This window comes from Ixodes scapularis, unplaced genomic scaffold (assembly GCF_016920785.2).
Source record: "Ixodes scapularis isolate PalLabHiFi unplaced genomic scaffold, ASM1692078v2 PGA_scaffold6__148_contigs__length_123643588, whole genome shotgun sequence".
In the NCBI taxonomy this organism is placed as follows: domain Eukaryota; kingdom Metazoa; phylum Arthropoda; class Arachnida; order Ixodida; family Ixodidae; genus Ixodes; species Ixodes scapularis.
In genome coordinates, this window is record NW_024609881.1 from 91,729,197 (window position 1) to 91,752,393 (window position 23,197).

General features: G+C 44.1%; 1 protein-coding gene across 1 annotated transcript in view; it reads left to right on the plus strand.

The window, feature by feature from the left end:
* The window catches only part of LOC8041902 (arylsulfatase B-like), a 46,160-nt gene extending 38,963 nt beyond the window's left edge, over nucleotides 1–7,197 (plus strand). The window contains exons 8-10 of the mRNA XM_029970610.2: nucleotides 228–521; nucleotides 4,339–4,781; nucleotides 7,072–7,197. Of these exons, the coding sequence (XP_029826470.2) occupies nucleotides 228–521; nucleotides 4,339–4,781; nucleotides 7,072–7,197 (863 nt within the window). The remainder of the gene's footprint in view (nucleotides 1–227; nucleotides 522–4,338; nucleotides 4,782–7,071) is intronic.
* Nucleotides 7,198–23,197: the final 16,000 nt, after the last annotated feature.

Below are 23,197 nucleotides of genomic sequence, written 5' to 3' on the forward strand. Positions count from 1 at the left end.
GAAACACATACGGGATCCACTGCGATACCTCGCCAAGAGAGTGTTTTAGTGGACCGTTTCGAGGACTCTAAAAACGATATCCGCGATAAACTGCCGACGCCGTTACGTATGCATCCTATCATTGTCGGGTAATCTTATCGGAAGAATCGGAATTATCTACTAAATCTCTGTTTAACGGCTGTCGCCGTGAAAGCATTCGATGCTGTGAAAGATGGCGGTTATTTTAGGTGCTGTCTACGAGCTGGACCAGTCGGTCGGAATGGTGATGGAGTCGCTTCACAGAAGAGGAATGCTCGAGAACAGCGTCGTCGTCTTCAGCTCCGACAACGGAGCCCGCCCCTTGGGTCCAGGAGCGAACGCTGGTTCCAACTGGCCCCTGCGCGGGGGCAAGTCTACCTTGTGGGAAGGAGGTGTGAGGGGGGCGGCCTTTGTCTGGAGCCCGCTGCTGTCGAGAGTCGGTCGCCTCTCTGACCAAATGATGCACATCAGCGACTGGTTGCCAACTTTCTACACTGCGGCGGGTAAGTTCATCATATACATGGATTTCACCTGACGTCACTCCGTACCTTTTCTGGCGGGCGGAAGTGTCTCGATAACGCGACGGAAGTCCCCCTCTCACACGCCTTTTCCCCCATTATATCTCACCAAATGACGTCAGTACAAGTCATGTATAAATTTGAGTACCTTTTCTCACCATGTGCATGAGATCACCAAGCAACTTCACTAATAGACCCTTCTGGAATATCCCAGGAGATCTCGCGGTGAGGGGAATTGTGGGACTGTTCCGATATATGTCGTGCCTGACTCGAACATTTCGCGTACCCTGGGAGCGGCACGATTGATCCTTTATTATCAATAGGAACTCAAAGCGCACGAAAAAAAAAAAAAAAACACAATAAAACAAGCACAAAAAAAGTCAATACTGTGTTTTCTTTTTCCTCTGCCTTCTCTGCCTTCTCATATCACGGAATGATAAACGGACGTCAACTTCGTCTTCGATTCCTGGATTATCTCATATGCCATACATGGTAATGTTAAAATGCGTCTAGCCGACGATGAATCGCACCAGCTATTTTTCGGAAAAATCTCTCCGGGCAAAATAGCGCAAAAAAAGGGGCAAATATACACCAGCAGCACGACAAATGAACATTTAATGTTGGATCAAAATCGGAAACCGTTTGGGTTTAACTTGGACCTAATAGGGTTTTACTTCAAGGCCAATAGTTAGGGTGAAATTGCTTTGCCTTGGTCTTGTGCTAGATAAAAGAATGCCAGTCTGGCTTTTCTTCTGTTCATCACCGAAGACGCAAAATACACTAAACGTCCAGGCAGTGAAAGCTAAGTCTGGAAAGTGTTTGTCAATTTAGGACCAAGACATCCAGACTGGGGGCAAAAATATACGAAGTTTATTACACATCGTTCTGTATTTGCGGGCTTTGACCGCCCTAATTAATAAGACAAAAATTACTTTTTTTCTCGAAGAATTGTGCTAGTTTGTCTTGCAAGTAGACTGAATTTGCTCCTTTAACCACACTGTCCTTATATGCAAAGTTTTTGTTATATGCACTTCTCCACTTCTATTGAACATTTACTTTATTTATTCTTAGGTGTGAAAACCTCCTCAAAATTCTAATATAATTGTTTTCTTTCATGTAGATAGTTAAGTTACGCTAAGTATCAGCACTCAAAACTCCACTTGATTGTCCCCGCTGAAGCGGGGTTTTGCGCCTTTCTCTTGAGATGTTCTTTTCGCACAGTCACAACATGAGCATCAAATGGAGGTAGGTGTGCAACAAAGGTAATTAAGAACAGAAAATTATAGACTTACACTTATCGCCACCATCAACATATGTATTGAGACACTTTGTCCATTGTATTGTTTATCGCTATGTTTACTGGGAACACAAACAGCCGTGGGCCTTAGTAGTAGGCACACAACATAAAAGTAAAATTCGGAAAGAATAGAACTAAACTTTTATAGATAAAGCTCAAGTACAACGGACTAAACACACGCTATGTTTGAAACAATGTTTGTTGATTCGCGTTTTGTTGCTAACTGCATAACTATTTCTTTTGTAAAGGGCCCTTTGGCGGTCTTGCTTTGCTTACGAAGGGGAAAGATAATAATAAATACACAAATAATTATAATAAAGAATTTATTACGATACAGCATTAAAGACCTAAAGAAGCATTCAGCTCCACAAAAAATAGTTCTCGGACCCCAAAAAAAGGTAAGAAAAAAGAAGTGCTTTAGGTGTTCGAGGAGCGGTTCTACAACGAACAAGTTTGCTTAAAGGCCGACGACCAGTTCGCGCTTTCCACTTTTCCCCCGCTTCCTCCTCTCCCCCTTCTACCCTGTCTACCGTTGGCTCTTTCCTCCTCCCCTATGGTGAGGAGGATCTTCTGCCTTGCAGAGTATCGAGTCTGGTGTCGGCCTTTAAGTTCGCTTTTCATACAACTTGTGTTTAACGCGACATCGTGAAGAAGCTCGTGTCGCAGAAAAGCCAATGTCGGTGGCCTGACGGGAAAATTCTGATTGGTCGGTCGGCTCATGACGTCACAATCATATGACCTTGCGCGGGAATTTCAAACAACCCTGAACGCTCGCGTGAAACGTAGCGTCACGCGTGGAATGAAAGTGATTAAACCACATAACATGTAATGCGAATTGAAGGTCGCCGCACGTCTCAAAGGATTTCACTTCGTCAAATAATTCACTAGCCTTAAAAAAAAAAAAAAAATCGTATCGTAGGCGGGATTTGAACCTACGACCCTTCAGTTATGCGTTTGCACTTCCTCCTCACTGTCAGGAAGAGCATGAGAAGCGAATGAGAAGGCGATGCGAATGGGACCCTATGATGCTATCGCGCTATCGGGTCCCGTTCGCTTAAGCATAACCGTCCTGCAGAATTAAAAAAAAAAAAAAAGATTATATCATAGTTTCTACGCTTGGATTGCATTTTGTTAGCACGAAACCGAAACTTAATTTTCTCGGATGCGCCTTTTTTTGTTCGTGAAAATTAAAGGGACAAATGATATATATATATATACATATAGTCCTGCAAAAAAAAATGTTTATGTGCTCGGGCACCCCGGAAGCAGCTTGTGGACTAAGTGAGCAGTACAACTTCGACACTTTGACTGGCACCCTTCCATGAACAGCACATTCCCTGGTTTACCATGGGAGGGGAAGGCTTAGGGAAACACGCTTGAGTGATTCACGCGGTAACAGCTTTTCCATTCTCGACGTTTCTTACGTTTATCGCTTAAGAAAATCTATGGGCCGCCAAAAGGCTAGCTTGTGACTTACTGAAATGTGGGACCCGAACCTCTCCACCCCCCCCCCCCCCCCCCCCTCCCTGCCATCTCTCGCTTCGTAAACCAGGCGAGGGGACGTCCATGAAAACGCTCCAATCAGGGTACCGAAATAGGCCTGTTGGCATAATTACTCCACCAATATTTTCTAAAACGTCCCCCCCCCCCCAAAAAAAAAAAGAAAATCATCTTTTATACAGGGTGTTTCACGTAAACTTCGCCAAGGTTTAAAAGTATTTTGGGTAATTTCAGGAAGACACAACGAAAGAAATTAATTTATTCATTCTTTGGAGCAAGTCAAGATATTTTTTGTAGTTTTCACATTTAAGTTATTAATTAAGATCAATTTATAAACTTTCGATATATTGAATTTAGAGCAAAAGTTTCAACGACAAAGTTGTAAGGCGTCCTCAGAAACATCCAATTCAGTGAATTTTATCAAGAAACCTCTAACACGGTTCGTTTTTCACGGCTTTAAAAAAAGCGAGCAAATTATGAAGGAAAAAAAAAAAAAAAACGAAAAAACGCGGCTTTGTCATTAGCGCCCTGTGAACAGTGTTCTATTCAGCACGCGGGCCTAGTTAATTCAAGCCACGGCTGAGAGCGCTGCAATACAAGACGCGCAAGCGCAAAGTCACGTGTTTTTTTTTTTTTTTTTGTCATTCGCGTGCTTTTTTTGAAGCCCAGAAAAACGAACTGTGTTAGAGGTTTTTCGATAGAAACCACTGAATCGGATGTTTCTGAGGACGCTCTAAAGTCTTGCATTTTGTCATTGGAACTTTTGGTCGAAACTAAATATTTCAAAAGTTAATTAAATAATCTAAATTATTAGCTTATTGGAACAAATACAAAAAATAACCTGACTTCCTCCAAACAATGAATATACTTTTTCCTTTGGTTTTGTGTTCTTAAAACACACCAAAATATTTTTAAAGCTTGGCTAAAATTACGTAGAACACCCTCGTTATAAGTCATGCGTGCGTCCCAGAAATCGTGACATTGCTTGATCTTTCCCTGGTACAGGAGGAAACCTTTCAAGACTCGGTGACATTGACGGCAAGGACATGTGGGATGCCCTCTCCAAAAACCTTGCCTCTCCGCGGCATGAAATACTTCTGAACATCGATCCAATTTATAATTATTCGGCGTTGATTTTTGAGAATCGCAAGGTCATCCTTGGAGACACTGCTGGCGGATTGTACAGTCTGCGCACGCCTGTCCCAGGAGGCACGCGACCCGTTGACGGTCTGGACCAAATGATGCTCAACTCTCGGACCGCAGCAGTTCTGAAGGACTTTTACAAGGTTCAGCAAGTTCCGGTTAGGCCCAACTGGCGTCAAGAGGTGGCCGTGAACTGCTCTTATTACAACCCCAGGAACAATTTTGCGGACAATGTTTCTCTCTACTACTTCGACGTCAAACAGGATCCCTGTGAGCTAGACAACTTGGCACCTACGAACGTGACGGTAAGTATTTAATTATAAATCAAAGGAAAGAAGAAGGTCAAAAGAAGTACCATAGCCCCAAGTACTTTTTTTTTGTGCGCTTTTGTTCAGAGGGTGGGTTTTTAGTGCGCCCCGATGGGCGTGTGGTGTCCTTACTGTGTGCGAGAAATTTAGCCCCTGCAGTGGCCAGTGTTAGCATGGGGTGTAACTTGCGTCAGGCAGTAGTGACACACGACCACGCGCCGGTACGACGCTCATCCAGATCGAAACGGCAAGGGGACGGGATTTGAACCGATGATCCCTGGGTTCTGCCAAAGTCTTTAAGGGGGACACTTGTCAACACAGTGAACGTATGAACCGCTTGTTTGATTTAAATGATATTTACAGGGCTTGTGTTTGTTCATGTTGAGAATGTTTGTGCCTAATTTCGGTGACATGGGTGAAGTACCAAAAACATTGGAAATGTTCAAAAATGGAAGTGGGTGTGACTTCGTTGGAAGCTATATCGTTTCAAAATTCCTCATAAATTAGTCGTTTTCACGAGTTATATTGGTTTAGGACAGTTCAGAGCAGATAGCTATGAAGCTATATTTCTATATTATGCCAGCTTTTACGACAAAAAGCCACATAAACTCAAATACTGTTTTTTTTAAAGATTTCCATCCTTTGTCCAACATTTTAGTTTGTTAGCATAAATGACAAAAATAAAAAAATACAAGCTGATAGCGTGTATTTTTTATTTATCTTCCCTTAAAATTTTAAAATTTTAAGGGGTATCTTCTCCTTAAAATTCCACACCAGAAAAACTCATAAAAATAAATCCAAGTTACGTAATAACAAAACGATAGTTTTCCTAATGAAAAATTAATGCCAAAAAGTGGAATGGAGAAATATGCGTTCAAATTGCTTTAACCTCTGCATTTTTTTTTTAGCATCGGTGGACCGAAAATAATTTATAAAAAAAATTAACTATGCAGTGTAAACTAATGACACTTTCTGGGAATGCTCTCTAGGTGCTGGTGGATGTAAATATGACATTTTCTCAAAATCAAAATTTTTTTGCATAAATTTCTACCTTTGCTGAATACCACTTAGAATCACTCCCTAACGTTAATAACTGAATAAACTTCCCTAGTTTTTATTTTTAAGAAATAGAAGCCGTCATTACAATTCGAGAAATATGAGCATCGTCCATCCCCTCAGCTCGGAACCAGAACAAGCGGTCGCGTGGACTGGTTCCTATTCTATGCCACCAACGTTAGTCATACCCACGCGCCGGGGGTGTGCAAAGTAGGAAACGCGTGCTGAGCTTCAGGCATTGTTAGAGTTCGGCTATTTTCATCACCACAGTGGTTGGGCACGAGCCATTACCCGAGGTGTTAGTGGAGGCATTGAATGTTACGAACCGAAGTCGAGTGCTCACGCTGTTCTTCTGTCCTATCTATCAGTCACGCTCGACTGTCGTCAGGTGAATAGTTTCGATCCCACAATTACGACATCAAGCTTTGCGCAGAGAAGATCGAAAGAAAAAGTCCCCTTTTATCCTCGCAATTACGCCGTGACAAAGAAGCTTCCAAAACAGTTGCGCCCTGTGCGAGTATACTTGGGCCAGACCAGGACCAAAACGTCTCTTCAAAGCCATGATCATTACAGCCCGATATCGTTTCATGGTTATAATTCAAGCCTCACTTATGTGGTTTTCGGTGCCGGAGGTTGAAAGTCGACAATAAAAAAAAGAAGCCTAAAGGCCACCTAATTTCGGATAAGATTGTAGATATATAGAGCGAAAAAAAGAAACGCCGTTCAAACTGCCATTTCCTTTCAGTTGCACCGATGCCAAATGTAACGGTGGCGTTTCTTTGTTCCTCCTAAAAGGAACATGTTCCAGCAACGCCGTTCCTTGGAGCGCCGTTTCGTATAACACTGTTTCTCACCCAGCCCTATTATTCCGAGTATCTTAACTGCCAAATAAATTTTCAGCATCAATGTTGTTTATAATTGTTCATCAGTGATACCGAAAACTTGTGGCTCCGCGAAACGCAGGAGAACGGGACTGGAGACGACTGTGGGACGGGTGCGAGGGCGACGTTACTTTTTGTATTTCTTTACGGGCTACAAAATAGCAGAATTTGGAAAGCACTGCCCTCACAAGACTATAAACCAAAAGGACATAAGATGTTCTTCTTTTCTAGCCACGTAACGAGCAACCCTCTTCCGCGAATTAAGTTAAAGTTAGTACACGCTATCGTGTCGACTTTTCTAGAAATACGGACGATCAGTATATTCATTCGTGCTATTGTTTTTTTTGCAGGGACTTGAAGAGCTAATGAAGAAGCTTAAAGCCTACGAAGCAACAATGCTTCCCCCGGCAAATGAAGGGTTCGACCCCAAAGGTTTTCCCAAGAACAACCAAGGATTGTGGGCACCTTGGCAATGACATCATATATTTTTATTAGTATTATAGTCGCACAGCTGAGCGAACAACGTGGAAGTCTGTACTTTTTTTTAGAAAGTTTTCAGGTCGTTGAGGTTGTGGCGAACCTCATTGAACTATAGACCCTTTTCGAAATACTGCCCCCTGTTGGCAGCTGTCGAATCCCTGCACAATGGCGGACTGAAACCAACGTTACTAGATTACCTCAGTTGTGGAACTCAAGCGGAAGGGGGTACCCCCCTCACTTACTTCAATCCGCCTGCCGTCGTTCGGAGCGCCATCTAGATTTTCGTTTCATAACTGTGCGTTCCAAACAGCAGAGCTGAAGCGCCATCTAGAAACCGTGCTTCGAAACGTGCGTATCCCGATTCCCATAGAATACTTTGCAGTTACCAAAGCCGCCGTCCGGCGGCGGTTCGAGTGACGCCAGGCGAGTCGTGGTGAATGAGGGGGGGGGGGGGGGGGGTGTACTGTTCGTGCTTGCAGCGTCTATGAGCATTTCCGTAACTGAGCTAATCTAATAACGTTGACTTAAACCTCAACGTCACTGCACACTGAAAAAAGAACACCCACAAAAAAAAAAAAAAAGTGGTGAGCGCAGTGCCGTTGCACTTTGGACTCTGTTTGATTGGCTCCTCGGCTCGTAATGTTGGCCGCGCTCCGACGTTAGCTATCTAATGGAGTGACTTGCGCGTTCCTCGATGCAGTTGTTCCGCCAGTCTGCAATGGTTCCGACCTTTTAATAATAGGCACGTGAATTTTGAACGGGGTTTATTGTTCGTTGCATTTTAAAACCGGAGATGAGTGTGTACGCTACGAGCTGATGGGGTATAAATATGTAGCCGCCTCCGTGGCTCCGAGGCGAGAGCGCCGGCCTACGGATCCCCAGGTGGCGGGTTCGAACCCCGACCGAGGTGCCCGCAATATGACGGAGGCTTATTGCGGAGAAGGCGCCGTGTGACCGAGCTTTCGGTTGCACGTCAAAAGATCCCCAGGTGGTCGAAATCAATCCTCAGTCCTCCGCTGCGGCGTGCCAGATGCCCGTCGTAGGTTTGGCACGTAAAACCCCCAAATTTGACTTTTTTTTTTTTGGTATAAATAAACTTGCCCAAAAAGAATAACGTCAGGGCGATTGTCACGTTTCTGTTCGTCGGCTGTCGAACCGATTTTGTTCGCAACAGTCGCTGCATGTGAAGCAGGCTTCAGCCTGTTTCGCATGCAGCGACTGTGCGAAAAAAAGTCGGTGCGACAGTCGACGCAGCGAGTGTGATCGCAATGTTTGGTTTCTCATGCTCCAACAACCACGAGATTTCTGTCGGCACGCACGGCTCTTCGGACACGGACGCGACGCCTTTGACTTTGCCTAAAATGCAACAAAAACGTCTTAATAAACACAAATGTTTTTTGCGAATACAACATGTAACTATATATTGTTAATAATTAAATATAAAAACAAATGTTTTAAGGTGTGTAAATATTTTTTTCGATTACGCAACTGTTCTGGATGAAAGCTGGTTAATGAACGGCTGGTCGACAATGAAGTGACCGCACCGACTCTGCGACAAACTACCAACCTGGTGGAAACCAGTCAGAGAGCCGCTGCGACAGTGCGACTGCGATTTTAATCGCACATGTACTGGAAATCGCACCGATTTCGGACGAGAATCGCCGCATGTTAAACAGCCTATAATCGCAGAAATGCTAGCGAAAAAAAACTCAAAAACTTCGAACGGACGCGAGGGATCGCTATCGTCACGGCGTCGTATCTGGTGTCATGTTTTGGTTTTCGTCGACTGCACGGTTTCGACCTAGAGCGGAACAGGGGTTGGCCGCCATCTACCTTCGCTGCTGCGCTACCACCGGGATCACGGCAGGAAAACGGCATGATATTTTTAGGACGTCATCAAGCGAAAATTTAATAAAAAAAAACTTTTTAAAGACGCGGCACGGAAACCAGTCGGAGACGCATATCAGACGCCATAGCATGTTTGTTCGTGTTTGTATATTGCTGTCATTTTTAAGAAGCACGGGGAAGCGAAGTCTATGCGGGGCGCAAGTTTGTCTGCGTCATGAGCAGGGGTTGCGATGATGTCAGAACGCCGGGCTCTTATTGGCTGATTATAAAAAAAAAAAAAAAAAAAAAACGTGGGTAGACCTCAAAGCATCTAGCATTGAGCTCTACCCACTATCTTTTTAATCAAAGCCAACCAGAGCTCGGTGTCATTCTGACGTCACCGGAACTCCCCCCGAGAAGCAGACGACTAGCTCTCCGCAGAGATCATTGAGGTCCTTTACTTTCTCTGTTGGTTTTGATGCAATTAAAATTGGCTGCATTCAATCACCTTTTTAGTGAATAAAATGGTTTGCTTCCCAGCGCGCACACGGATGATTCTTGTTTCTAACTCCTTGTCACACACACACACACACACAAAAAAAAAAAAAAGAAATTACGTTTGCGCTATATTTATGCACTCTGAGAGGTAGTTCTTTAAAAGATCTAGTTGCCCAAGGAGGAAACAAAGCTTTTGACATTTGAAACATATACACCTTGACGAAACAACGTGGAGCTCGTCTAAGATGAACCTAAATTTACCTGAATTCAACACCCGAAGCGATAATTAGTAACGTTTCTCGAGGAGCCGAACTTCTCCAACAGTGGTCCTTCATGTATATACGGGTATAGATTGATTTACGTACGAGATACTTTCGCGCAAGTAAGACGCCTCTTTCTCCCGCCCTCCGCCTTTTCCCTCTAGCAATGCGAAAACCCGGCGCCCGAGAGCACGAATGCGCGTCGCTCTGTCCACGATGTCGCGCTTCTTTGCTTTGTCGAAGGAGAGGGCAGCCACCATCAAACCGAGGACCTCACAAAGAAAGCATCTATCGTGCTGAAGCGCGTTCACGACGATAGATGGCGGCAGTCACCCCTCCCTATTCAAGGGGAAAAACTCGGAGGCTGCGTGGGTCCAGTTACTGCAACCAGGCAAAAAATGACGGCGCCACTGCATTTTCGTGCACTAATTGCGTTCCTTAGTCAAGTGTTTTTAACGTTCTTAGTTACTTTTTGATTTAGTAACGCAAAACGGTATTTAGTTCATTTCAGTAACGTGTGAAAGTGTGCCATTGTAGCACTCCGTACCTTCCATCTACAGCCAAGGTCTTGGTAATGACTTTCGACCTTCAGGACATCCCTCCTTTGCGAGGCTTCGCGGAGGTCCTCCCTTTAGGTTCTTTTCCTTTACGTCACATAACGTAGAACATACTTTTAAATATCTTTCTTCCGTTCTTTTTGTTTTGTATTAGTGTTTTATTTGTTCGGTTCAAAAGCGTTTCCTTTCTATAGGGCGTCACAAGCGGACTTTCCTCAGTAAAACGAGCTGAAAATATCGGCACCTGCACATAATAAGCTGAAACTTTCACCGAATGTGCACTAAGTGTTTTAACCCGTTAAATTTCAAAACTTAGATCTTTTCCCGCAAAAAAAAAAAAAAAAACAGAACAAAAACAACAACACTTGAGCACCAATCTTGCCAAAGTCAACGTTGGGCGCGTTCACAGACGACCGAGTTAGCGACGCTATTCACTTGTGGCGCCATGTCTAGATAGGCGCAACAAGCAGACGACGCATTCTATTCTGTGATCGCTGCACCTATCGGGAGATGGCACTACAAGGAAATAGCATCGCTAACTCGGTCGTCTGCCAACGCACCCAACGCTGGCCTAGGCAAGTTTGGTGCACTCATTTTTTTTTTTTACAGGAATAAAAATATGCCTTTAAACTTCACGCGGTAATACTCAGCAGTTCAGTGTACACCCGGTAAAAGTTTGAGGTTTCTATGTGCAGACGCAGATTTTTCTGTTTTAGAGCGGAAGGTACGTTTTTGCCATTTTTTATGGTCACTGTCAGATGGAGCTACACAGAGCATGGCTTATTAGCGCCGCAGCGTTAAAGAGCTAGTGTCACAGAAAAGCCGGCGTCGGTGGCGTGCGCTAAAATCCAGGATTGGTCGATAGAATGATGACGTCGCGGCCACATGACCTCGCGCGGTAATTTCGAACAACCCACAGACGGCAGGCTTGCACGGCTTGGGAACGAAAAGTATATTATAATAAAACGTTTCGCTATCACGTTCCACTCTTAAAGGATACGCTTAAGCGCCCCTCAAGTTTTTGTATGTGCTCACATTTCTTTCATTGTGACTCGGTCCTCTGCGTTCTTATTTGTTAATGCCACAAGCTTATTGGTCGATGAACGATAACAACAAGCTCGGAAGTTTAGCAATTGTTTTTGTAAACCAAACAGCTGACGATAATTTCTGTGGGTGCTGCTGCTTCTCACGCAAAATCGTATTAATCTCGTCCCTCCCAATAACACAGGAATTAGGGCTAGACGAAGATTAAAATGTCTAACCGAATCAATCACCACCCTTTAGAAGATTAATTAGTCGATTAATCGGTTTCGTTTATTCTCATGTATGATAGTTGTAAAAAAAAAGTCAAAATTACATTTTGGTTTTGCCTTTGCTAGATTTGTGATAAAAGGACGGCGCAATGTACAATTTCGGATTTTATATCACCCTTGGTTTGTAGTTTCTGGCATGCAGAAGACACCCACACTCACAAAGTATTATTTCAGCCTCAAAGGTAAAGAGGTTGGTTGACATTTTCCGGCAATAGCGAACTCTTTTGATTGTTCACTATAGTCTTTGCCGCGCTAAACGGGCACTGACACGGCGTTCAACTGGCTGGGACACGTATAACCTTTCACACGTGTGTGGAGTTGAATCTCGCACCTACAGTTACTTTTAGGTCAAATTTCACATAAAGTTTGTCTTTGTGTGAACCGGTAACCGGTAAAACAATTAGTCGCTTTAAAGCATTAATCGATCAATCCGTAGATCAATCGATCAAGTACTGAGCCCTAGTAACAATGCAGCGAAGGCTTCGAACTTGTTCATTAAAGTCAAGCGTAGCTGAAGATGCAGAGACGTTAATATAATAAAATCGCGTGGCTATAATTACGCGTGGTAGATTAATAACCCTCTCTCGTGAACTCCACGACATGCGCTGATTGAACGAAACCGAAATAACCTTTCTCCCAATGATTTCTTTTGCGCGCCCTCATAAAAAGATCCAAGGCTTGATGTCGGCTGTTATTTTGCAAATTATATTTCTTCTTAGTTGTTTCCTTTTTGTGATGATTCGCACATATAGTGTGGCCCCAGCAGTAACGTAGAGAATAATTCTTTAGCATCTCCAAGTGGAGTCCTTGACCTCATGGAGTACTATAGCGTGCCACCCGCCATCCTTTATGGGCCCTATCTTGAGAGATGTCTAATACCGGCCCCTGTCAGACTGGCAATTTAGTGTCAGTTCCATCGAATGACGTTTGAGCGATCGGTCAATTTGCGCGCGGCACTCCAAGCGCGGCGCATTCCGCGCGCGACAGATCGCCGATTCGTCGATCACACAAATGTCGTATCGATGAAACTGACATTAATTTTTCTGTGTGACAAACGTATACATCGAGGGTGGGAATTTGGTAAAATCAAACCTGGTTTTGCGGCTCTCAGAAACACAACTACACATCGCTGCAAGCTGAAACTCGGAGTGAATGGGACGCTAGCGCTGGTAACACCACGAAAATGTTGGTGAACAGGACGGTACCTGGATCAAAAAATAAAGCCGGAAGCTGTTGGAAGAGCATGCCACGTGCAGTATATACTGCTAGTGGTGGCCTGAATCCGGTAAGTCACCGCAAATGAATAAGGCTTTCTCTGATAGCAAGCTCACGCGGAATCCTTTGACAAATATGACATCAAAGTAAATAGAGACCCAACCGCGAGTGGAAGAGGTCAAGTGGGAGGTAGTAAATCATCGAAGCAGACACCGCAGACGCCGCGATCAGCTACGAAACTTCCTGCGGGCTGTCTCCTTGAGCTCCGGCCATAATTAATGAATCTGTGCTTTCGCCGAGCACGCATCTCTTTGAGGATAGTAGTTACATGCTAAAGGCTGAAAAAGCTGAGCGGAAAAAAAGAGGCGTTCTTTCGGCCTAATAACTTTCGGAGAATAATTAACGTGAAATAAAAAAAAACGTTACGTGGTAATATGGGGCGAAAGTATGAAGGTGAGCTGGTCAGGAAACCTCATAGTCTAAACACTGAGACAAAAATAAATAAAATGACAAACAAGACGACGCAAAATATTGTGTCGGCTTGTCTGTTGTTTTATTTCTCCTTGTCTCAAAGCTTCGATTATACAGTTTTATTTTTTAAAGCTTTTTAGATGCGTTTAAGAAAAGCCGTGAAAGTTACACTTGAGCGGTTTGTGCAGGTGAGTTATACGGCAAGGGGGACATCATATAGGTTGCTAATCTTTACGATAAGTCAGATAAAATAATTAAAATTCGTAAATTAACTTTATAATGATTGAAAATACTCATATGGTTTCAATTATAAACTTACTGAGCGTCATGTAAAACCCCTAAATCAACTCTTTTTAGAACGTCTTGAAGCTCGTGGGAAACTCGGGGGCGCGCCAAAGTTACCACTAACTGGCAGGGGCGGAACACGATGATAATATTATCATTCGGGTTCTGCCGCTGCCATTAATATTATTATTTTCTCGAGAGTGTGAACCAGACCTCGTAAAATTACCCGTCGCATCGTGAATATATATATATATATATATATATATATATATATATATATATATATATATATATATATATATATATATATATATATATATATATATATATATATATATATATATATATATATATATATATATATATATATATATATATATATTTTTTTTTTTTTTTTTTTTGCGCTCTCAGGTTTTGTTTTTTTCCGCAGAATATCTGAGAACAGATCGTGCCTAGACCTCCTCTCTTTTTTTTTTGCTCTTTCTCTCTATCCATCTCCGCAAGACGCGTAATTTTTCTCTTCGTTCACCACGCACCGATGCAGTAATCAGGTTAGCAGCCTCAGAACGAAAACAACACCCCATAGGTACGCGTGCAAGAGAAAGTAACGCGAAGATCTTGGTAAAAATAAAGAAATTCCAAATCACGCAGTGTTTCCGAGAAAAAATTGCAATACAGTCTAAAAGAAGCGGGAAGAAAGTCCTCCCCGGAGTTCCCTATAGGGACGGCGCTAAGCGGGAGAAACCATTACGTTGAGGGGCGGGTCCGCCCGTCTTGGTTAGCGGACGGCGATGTATTAACAATATAGATGGTATATGCGGCGGACGCATGGTAGAAGTACGTGATGCGAAAATGCGTGAATGGCCATAGTTACCGGGTCAACGCCTTGACAGCTGGTAACCAGCGCCACCTACAACTTGCGTCCGCGTTACGTAACATAGGAAAGCGCTGCCCACTCCGCCCTCTTCTGATACATCCACAGCATCTTGGCCGCATCCGCTTTTACAGGTGTGTGTCTCGCTCCAGAGTGAAGGTTGGGTAGTTTGACAATCGAAAATGTATTCCCGTCCAGCGTTGCTCCGTAAGTGCTTTCACGTGAGTCGACACACAAGAGTGCCTCGGAGCTTGGGTTTAATCGGGTTGACTGCGGTTATAAGCACCGACCACGGCGGCCGGCAGCAATTTTTATTTTTTCGTGTATCCGCCTTGGAATATTCCTGTACGAAGCGTTTGCGTGTTTGACGCTCCGAAAATCCCCGCAGGACAACGTTAACCAGTGTCGGTAATTAAAAAATCTACATGATAAGTGCGTTTCGCTCCTCTGGTTATCATACACTCTAAAAAAACATCGAGGAATAAAGTAGCAACGGCGCGTCCTGCTCCCTTCTACTGACGCGCCCCCAAGCGGACACGAGAAAAAGGGAGGAACGAAACGTTTTTCTCCTTCTCCAGGCAAACAAGAGAAAGCTTTCGCCCTCCCGACTCATCTTCTTTCGGTTTCGTTTTGCGAGCAGGTCGCGCACGTTGTTTATTAAATGGTGTTGAGTCGATTGAGCTTCAGCGGCAGCGAAGGCCACCTGTAATTCCGTCTTCTTGTCCAAACTTGCAGAACGTTTCGGTTGCATTGACGTTTAATCACTAATTTTATCAAACGAGCAAACAAAGCCGCTAGAAACAGCGAAGTTCCAGAGCAGTGCCAGCAGCGCCACGTACACTGGGCAAGATGGCAGTCTCCGGATTGCGGACTCGCGCGGAGCTGTGTCGACGTTTTTGACGTTATGGAAATCGCAGGAACTGCGTCCAAGACAGGCAGGTTTTGCTGCCCTCCGCTCTCGAAGGGGTGTTAATCCCGAACAGATCCTCATTGCTACTTGTGTGTGCGCTCCGGTTGCTCGGGGGTGATTGTCCTTAAGAACTGTGACAAAGACTGTGGCAAATACTGCAAATCAATTTATTCAGTTTGAAGGATTTAAATTTTTATTCTTTATAATTACTAGTTTCAAAGATTTGCGATCTTTTTGTTGCACCTGTTCACGAATATTTTGAATACTTTTCATAGTCACTCTTCCTCGTCCGCACGAACGTCAACAAGAAGAAAAGGAGATTTGACACACCATCCCACCCTGAAGAAAAGCGGTCCCCGCTTGAAACGTTTGTGAAGTAAAGGCCTTTCCTGGAACTCCTCAACTTTCGTGTATATATATATATATATATACATATATATATATATATATATATATATATATATATATATATATATATTTCACAGATCCGTACCTCCGGCGTTGCTATGCTAGAAGCTTATTGTATGTATTACGAGAGTTTCGCCGAAAGGCTCGGCTTCGTCAGGAGATGGCACATCCTGATGTCCTCACATATATGCCATCTCCTGACGACGCCGAGCCTCTCGGCGAAACTGTCATAATACATACAATAAACTCCTGGCATAGCGACTCCGCAAATACGGAGCTCTGACTTTATCTATATATATAATAAAAAATAGGCAGATGAGTGAATCATACTTGATCGAATGAATCAGTTGTACGAAAGCGCCGAAAGTTCAATTAAACGTCGGAAGCAGGATTTAAATTCTGAGCCTCACACTGTAAACGCGAGTGTGCTAACCACTCCATCACTCCCCCTTGACAGCCTGGCGTTTCCTATCTGTCATATTAATGCACAAGAAACGAAATGTATCCAATCAAAGGTGAACATGAAGCGCACACCGTCGCGTGGAACGCAGTACGACGCCTGCTGGCTTGTGGTACGTGCTCGTTGTGCTGCAGTAATCCTCCCACTGTTTATCTGGCCACGTGTACATGTATGATTTCTGTTTATGAGCTTTAGAGACACGGTATCATCATCTGCGAGATTCAAGAGCCGCGTTTGAATACATCATGGGCACTTTTCATTACCGTACGTGGACTCCAAACAGGAAATAATCGAAAATATGAAGATGAAGAAATCGTTCTTGATCGAATGAATCAACGTTTTACGAAACCGCCGAAAGTTAAAATAAACTTCGGAGCCAGGATTTGAACTCTTGTTAATGAGGTACAGTCGTGTTTGTCTATTAAAAAAAAAAGAAGACAAAAAAAAAAAAAGATATCCGTCATGAGAAACAGAAACTGATATTGAAAATAAAGGATGTACAGGATCTTTCTTTTATGGCGGATGAAACCTCACGCTGAAAATTTATGTTTTTCAGAATGCTTCAGCCGTTCCGTCTCCCATAAATCTTCTGGTCTCAGTCACGAATTGAAAAATAAATATGAAAGTCTTCCATCGCACAAATCCCTCTTCTTTTGCAGGTGTTTGTTTTGTGATTTTGTTTTCGCACTTCTTGCAAGACGGCTTGTAAAAAAGACGAATCATACAAGAAAAAAAAAAAGAAAAAGAAGAGGGTGCTTGCTTTGGCCACAAGCATGAACACTCGTCATCCTGGCAGTTCGGGTAGAACAAACGACTACAGAAAAATATTAGATGGCTAGGGATTACGGGATTTATATATACCTACCTATCCCCCCCTCCCCCCCCCCCCCCCGTCCCCCATTCGCTGGGAAGGGCCAGGGACCCGGTAAAGGCATGGAAGAACCAAAGACCTTGACATGCGTGGCGAGTTTTATCGGAACAAAAAGAAACACAAAGTAAAACCATAAACGCACCTTGGTAAGAAAAAAAGAAGAAACCAGGGACCTAAAGCACGAACATCAAGTGTATCGCATTCAGAGTGGACGTTTCCAGAGCAAAGTGATGTTGGAAACGTCGAAGAAATGTTAGCGTTTTCTGAGTTTTGTGAACACGCTTCGCCTAAAACTTAGCGTTGCAATAGTGCAAAAGTAAAAAAAAGAAAATTGCTTTTGGAATCTGTGTTTATGATGCATTTATGTTTCAAGTTGTGAAACTTGGAAGTTTGTAATGTAACTTCTGTACAGTTGATATAGCCTTGTATTCTAAATTGAAATATTGATTACATTAGCCATTTCACCATTCAAGGAAAGGCTTCCTTCCAGCCTATTGTTATTTCTGTGTCTAGTGCAGCTATTATAGTAGCTAGCATATGAAGCTAAAACGTCAGCTTTCTATAAAAAAAAAATAAAACTAAGTACGTAAGACATAAAATTGTGCTCTCTGCAAAATTTAGTACAGGCATAGATGGAAAGCTTTCCATTTTGAGATTCATAGCTGCATCACTGAAACCTTCCAAGACATTTCAACTCGTTTTGAATCACACACGCACAAAAAAAAAAAGAAACTTCCCTTCCGCTTGATATGTCAGATTAACTAACATGTTTAATGAATGCACTCTCGCATTTGGCCGTGATTTGTGTGACAATGTGTGCCTTCTATTTAACGCGCATCCACAATAGTGATTCAAAACATATTTAAGATTTGGCTTAAACAAGATGGAGTTTAGTACATTATAGAATGCTACTGTTTTATTGTTTTAGCATTTTATTCTCCTTGATTAACTGCACTTCAAGGGGGAATGTTTTTTAATGACCCCCCTAGACAGAGCCGGTATGATTATTTCGTTTTCAATGATCAACGGACCGACGCAAGAATAATTAAAAATATTGGTCCCATTAAAAAAACGAATGTCTTGACAGTAAAGAATTGATTTCGGTAAGTTAGTTCAGCCAATTGCGAAAAAAGTTTTTTTGTCTTCACAATATTTATCTTTCTGTGTGTGGCTAACGATGTTGCAGGATTTCCCTTGCTGCTACCCGTCTGGGAGAACGACAAAACGCACTTGTTCGTCAACACTTGGTCATTTATTCGTTGTTATTTTCTAGCGCCGCAACCCAAAAGCCCTCGCGCACGCGCTCACGCCGCTCACGTGATGAAATGTACTTGACCACCTCGCGGTGAATACGACGGCAGGCGACTTAACACGTGGGCGACCTGTTCCAACGCTTTGTATCACCAGGTTGCCCACACATCTCCCCCATTCCGAAAACGAATAGAAGGCATGAATGACGAGACCCGAGGGCATGAATAACGAGAATATAGGTCATGAATAACAAGAACCGAGACGGTTCAGGACGTCTTAGGGTAGCCTTTCTTCTGGGTCAACGACGATCGAGTCACAGCAGATAGACGAGCAGATCCACGGGTCAACGTTAGCTGTTCCGTACCGGACAGATGCGACCGTTATGGGTCCGATGATGAGGGATGCGTCACTGCTGCTACGTCTCTGGCGCGGGGCACTAGAAATTAAAACTAAAAGGAGACCATGGCGAGGCAGTAAACAGTGACCGCATTCAAGAACGACGCCTGCCCTACTGCAATACGGAAGCTAAAGCTACTTTCTTTTCTCCCCATAAAAAATCGTAGACGGCAAAAATATAATACTGTTAGGGCTCGTGCTCCATCTCTGGTTGTCTTCACCAGCGTCGCAGGTTGTACTGTGGTGGTCCGGATTCTTGCCTATCTGGAATCTCCGACACCTCTAATTCGTCGGGTTCATAGAACGCCTTTAGGTCGCGATGCAGCATGCTCATAGAACAGGTTGAAACGCTTCTTGCTGACGCTGTAGGAATCCTTCCATCTAATCGTTAGATAGGCCGTGAAGCCTCTTAGAGCATAACTTAGCGGATGAGTTTGTCTCAGCAGCAGGTCTTTCACCTTGAACTGCAGACTTTGCCTCTCTTTGTATTCGTTGGACGCGCAGTCTAGAGATGTCGAGGGTCTCTCGAGCTTCTCGCAAGTTCTCCTTGAAACGCCACCGGAGGTCTGCGAACTGCGTAGTGGTGCGGTGCATGTTCGTCGACTCTGTGCAAAGGAGACAATTTCCTCGGGGAAACGTAAGCTTTTTCCCAAAGTTAAGCTGAGCAGGGTTAAAATAGGCAGACCGGTTTATTGTGGTGGAGTAACGAATGCCAATTCGGCAAGTTTGTTAGTTTCTTAGTTATTAAATAGATATAATCGTGAGGTATGCATTTCCAAACCGAAGACTTTTTCATTTTTCTTTGAAAACTGAATATTCCGCAACATCTTCCATTCTAGCAATTAACCAAATAAAAAAACATACTTACCCTTTAAAAAGTGAATGTTGTTTTCCAAGTTTGCTCGTTTGCTTTAAGGAGCAGTATCACATCGAACATACCAATGTCTTGTTAAAAAAGTATCGAAAAGGAATTTTAAAACGAATTAAACGATTAGTAAAGAGCACCTGGTGGATGTCGCTAACGCCTCGTTTGTAATGCCCGTCAAGGAACCTTGACAGCTAGTGACGGTGAGTGTCTCGCCTCCGGCCACGACAAGAGAACGGGGGAAGGAGGAACTCCCCTCTTTCCGAGAATCCCTTTTGTGTGTCGCTGAAGTCGCTATTGTCCCCCTACAAGATTATAGAAGATTAACCCGTCACTCTTAATTCGTACAAAAGCAGCCGCTTCGGTGGCTGGAACGACTAGGCCATCCTCTCGACGTCAGCCTCGCCGTAGCTTTGCTCGTCCCGAGACGACCTACGTCATGATTGCGTTGGATGTCACGTGGTCTGTCCCTACGTCATGTCACGTTGGATGTCACGGAGGCATTACATGAGGGGGCGAGAGACAAAAGAATGGATTCGCTGCAAAAACAGGAAAACACTAACATTGAAAACAGCACGCTACAGATCGCTCACACATACACATCATACTATATACACAACAGCTACACACCAGAGAGCGTGTAAAATTAAACTGACTTAAATAATTCTTCAGATACACTCCTAAACTGTGCACAGACTGAGATATCAACCACACTTTCAGGGAGGTCATTCCATTCATGGATAGCCAAGATCAAGGGCGATTCTGAAAAATGCTTAGTGCGACATAAGGGTAGCCTAGCCTTATGACGGTGATCATACTGAGGGAAAATCCTATGGGGCGGAAGTAAAAATTGACTTTTCAGGTCAGCGTTGTAATAATAGACGCGATGAAGAAAAGTCAGTCGTGATACTTTGTGTCTATTGCATGAAGGAACAAGGTCAGCTCTTGTTTTTAGTGCTGTCACACTCGACGTAAAGGAATAATCTCGAAAAATAAAACGTACGGCTTTATTTTGAACAGACTCTATTTTTTAATTAAATAATCTTGCCATGGGTTGAAAATAATGTATACCCGAATGAAATAAGACGCAGACGCAGCCGATTTTATGAAGTGGTGGCGGGACCAATCAGACAGTGTTGGATGGATGGATCGATACTGACGGCTGTACCCTTTATATCGGGCAGTACGTTGCGCCACCTATAGCCTAGTTGTACGTCAAAGGCGCGCCATCATTGATGCTCGTCATACTTCTGTACGTGTTCTGTTGTCGCCGAGCGAATGATAAACAGAAAGCCCCAGTGGCATCCGCTTTCCACGCTGCCAGATCGGTTTCATTACCTTGCAGCATCGGCTGTGTCTGGATGTAAGCTGAAACGAAGTATAGTGGAGAGCGGAGTATTAGCGACGTGCGCGATCAAAAACGTCGTTATGAAGGGCGCTTGTAATTGGCCACACCGTAGCTTCCCCTACAGTGATTGTGCCTGCTCAATCGCCCGGTTCACGGCGAGGCCAATCCTGTCAATGTCGGCGATGAAAATTGTGTTCGTTTCTTCACGAACGGAAACCATAAGAGGGCACCACAAAACTCCTAGGCGCTAAAATACACACAGTGCAGAAGCAGATTAAATGCTATAATCATACTCCATGCAAAAATTCGGTTCATCAGATTTTTCGCATCATCGACGAAGATTTTCTTAATTTAGATTACCGCATGTTTTTTTTGGGGGGTATACAAAGGTAGCTTATCTTTAGGAATATGCATGCGACATATAACAACTCAGGCCACGTACTATGCTCTGCAAGCAGGTGGGGCAACCGAAACATGCAAATACAGAAACAGTTTTTTTTAGGCACGTAAAACAATATTGTGGAGTCAGAAAATTCTTCCCTATTGAAAATAATTCTAAAGGGCCCATCAGCCTTGAAGGATTATGGGACCGCACAGGCCTTCAAAACCCTTCAGATATACCCCTCAGAAAAAACCCTCCAGCCCCACAGCCCTTCAACCCCAACCCCTTAGCCCATCAACCCTTTAGGCGCCCAAATGACTTGACAAAAATTCAGTTCAAAACGTTATTGAAAATTTATTGCGGACATTGAGTTTTACATGCGTATTAACACTCAAAAAGACAATAAAAACCAACGCTTGTTCAAACCCGGGCGCAAGCAGCTGTCGACGAAAGAGATCATATAAAATAGGAACAACTAACTTCTTTATCACAACGAAAAATATTTTTCAAAGGACTCACAATGCCGTTGGGTAAATTCCTGATGTACGGTAGTTCAGCTAATAAAACGGAGCAGGTGCACCTCACGTACACATACACAGTCCCAGTAAGCACGTTTAGCGAAAACCACGAACTCGCAAGCAGATCCCGTCACCGTTGAGAAATTCCGAGCACAGTCACGGTTTCGTCCACGATGTCGTCGGGGCGGCGTCTTCGGCGTATTTTTCGCTCGCTGGATTCTTCTGAGGCCGGTCGGACGAAGAGCCGCAAAGAACAAGGCGGGACAGCGGCCGTCATCCGCCGTCTCAGGACCCACAGTGCCATGATCCCGGTGCGTAGGCACTACATGCGGTAGAACGCTGATCCCGGCTGCCAGGCTTGCTGCGAGTAGGCCGACACCGGCCACCATCTCCTTGAATGCGCTGAACACGATGGTGCTCGAGCGGTGCTGAAGACGGCCAACGCCGAACTGGGGTTCACCTGCGGAACCAAGGAAGAAACGGCACGGATTAAAACAGACCAAGGGGCGAGCCCTCAAAGCAGCGCTTACCTTTCTGGATGTAGGAAACGGTGCGTTCCAGATCTCCATGGCGGTGAGAAACAAACCGCCCACGAGCGGAAAGAAAATGGCTATAGCGGCCTCCTGACTTCTTCGGCTTCCTCACACCACTCTCTCCCGCCGACCATTGGAGAAGCGTGCTGTCCGGAACTGGCGGTATTGCACCCTCTCCCCATTGCCGGGGGGAGAGAAGCGCAGTGTGTGTGTGTAGGCACTGTAAAAGGGGGGGGGGGGATTTGAGTTGCCTGTTCGTGTTTTTGGCGACGGCGAAAAAGAGAGGACTTCCGACTTTGGTGAAAAGCAAAATAGTTTTGTTTATTTACTTTTTTTCCTTTTTGGGGACAGTCCCCCGCGGGGAAACCGGTTCTCGGCACGAGTCGCTGCCGCTTCGCCCTCGGAACCTCCCCAGCCCAGCGTCCCTGAATTTGGGCAACGCGCTGCTCTCGGCTTGCCCTTTTTATTATTATTAGTGCAACAAGTAAAGCTTGTTCTCCTCAAAACGCCGCTCGGCCAACAACACTCGGCCCGCGCCTTGTCAATTCTCCACATGGGGCGATCGAACCCGTAGCCCCCTTGGCGACCGAACACCCGGCTACTGACAGACGGGTCGAGGAGCCCAGTTGTGTTTGATAGAAGAGCAGTAATAAAAAACTGACCGTACAGACATACGATCGACATTCTCCATATAATTATTTGTTTTCCCTTTGTGAACAATACGTAGCTATGTTCTAATTCTGCGACATGTATT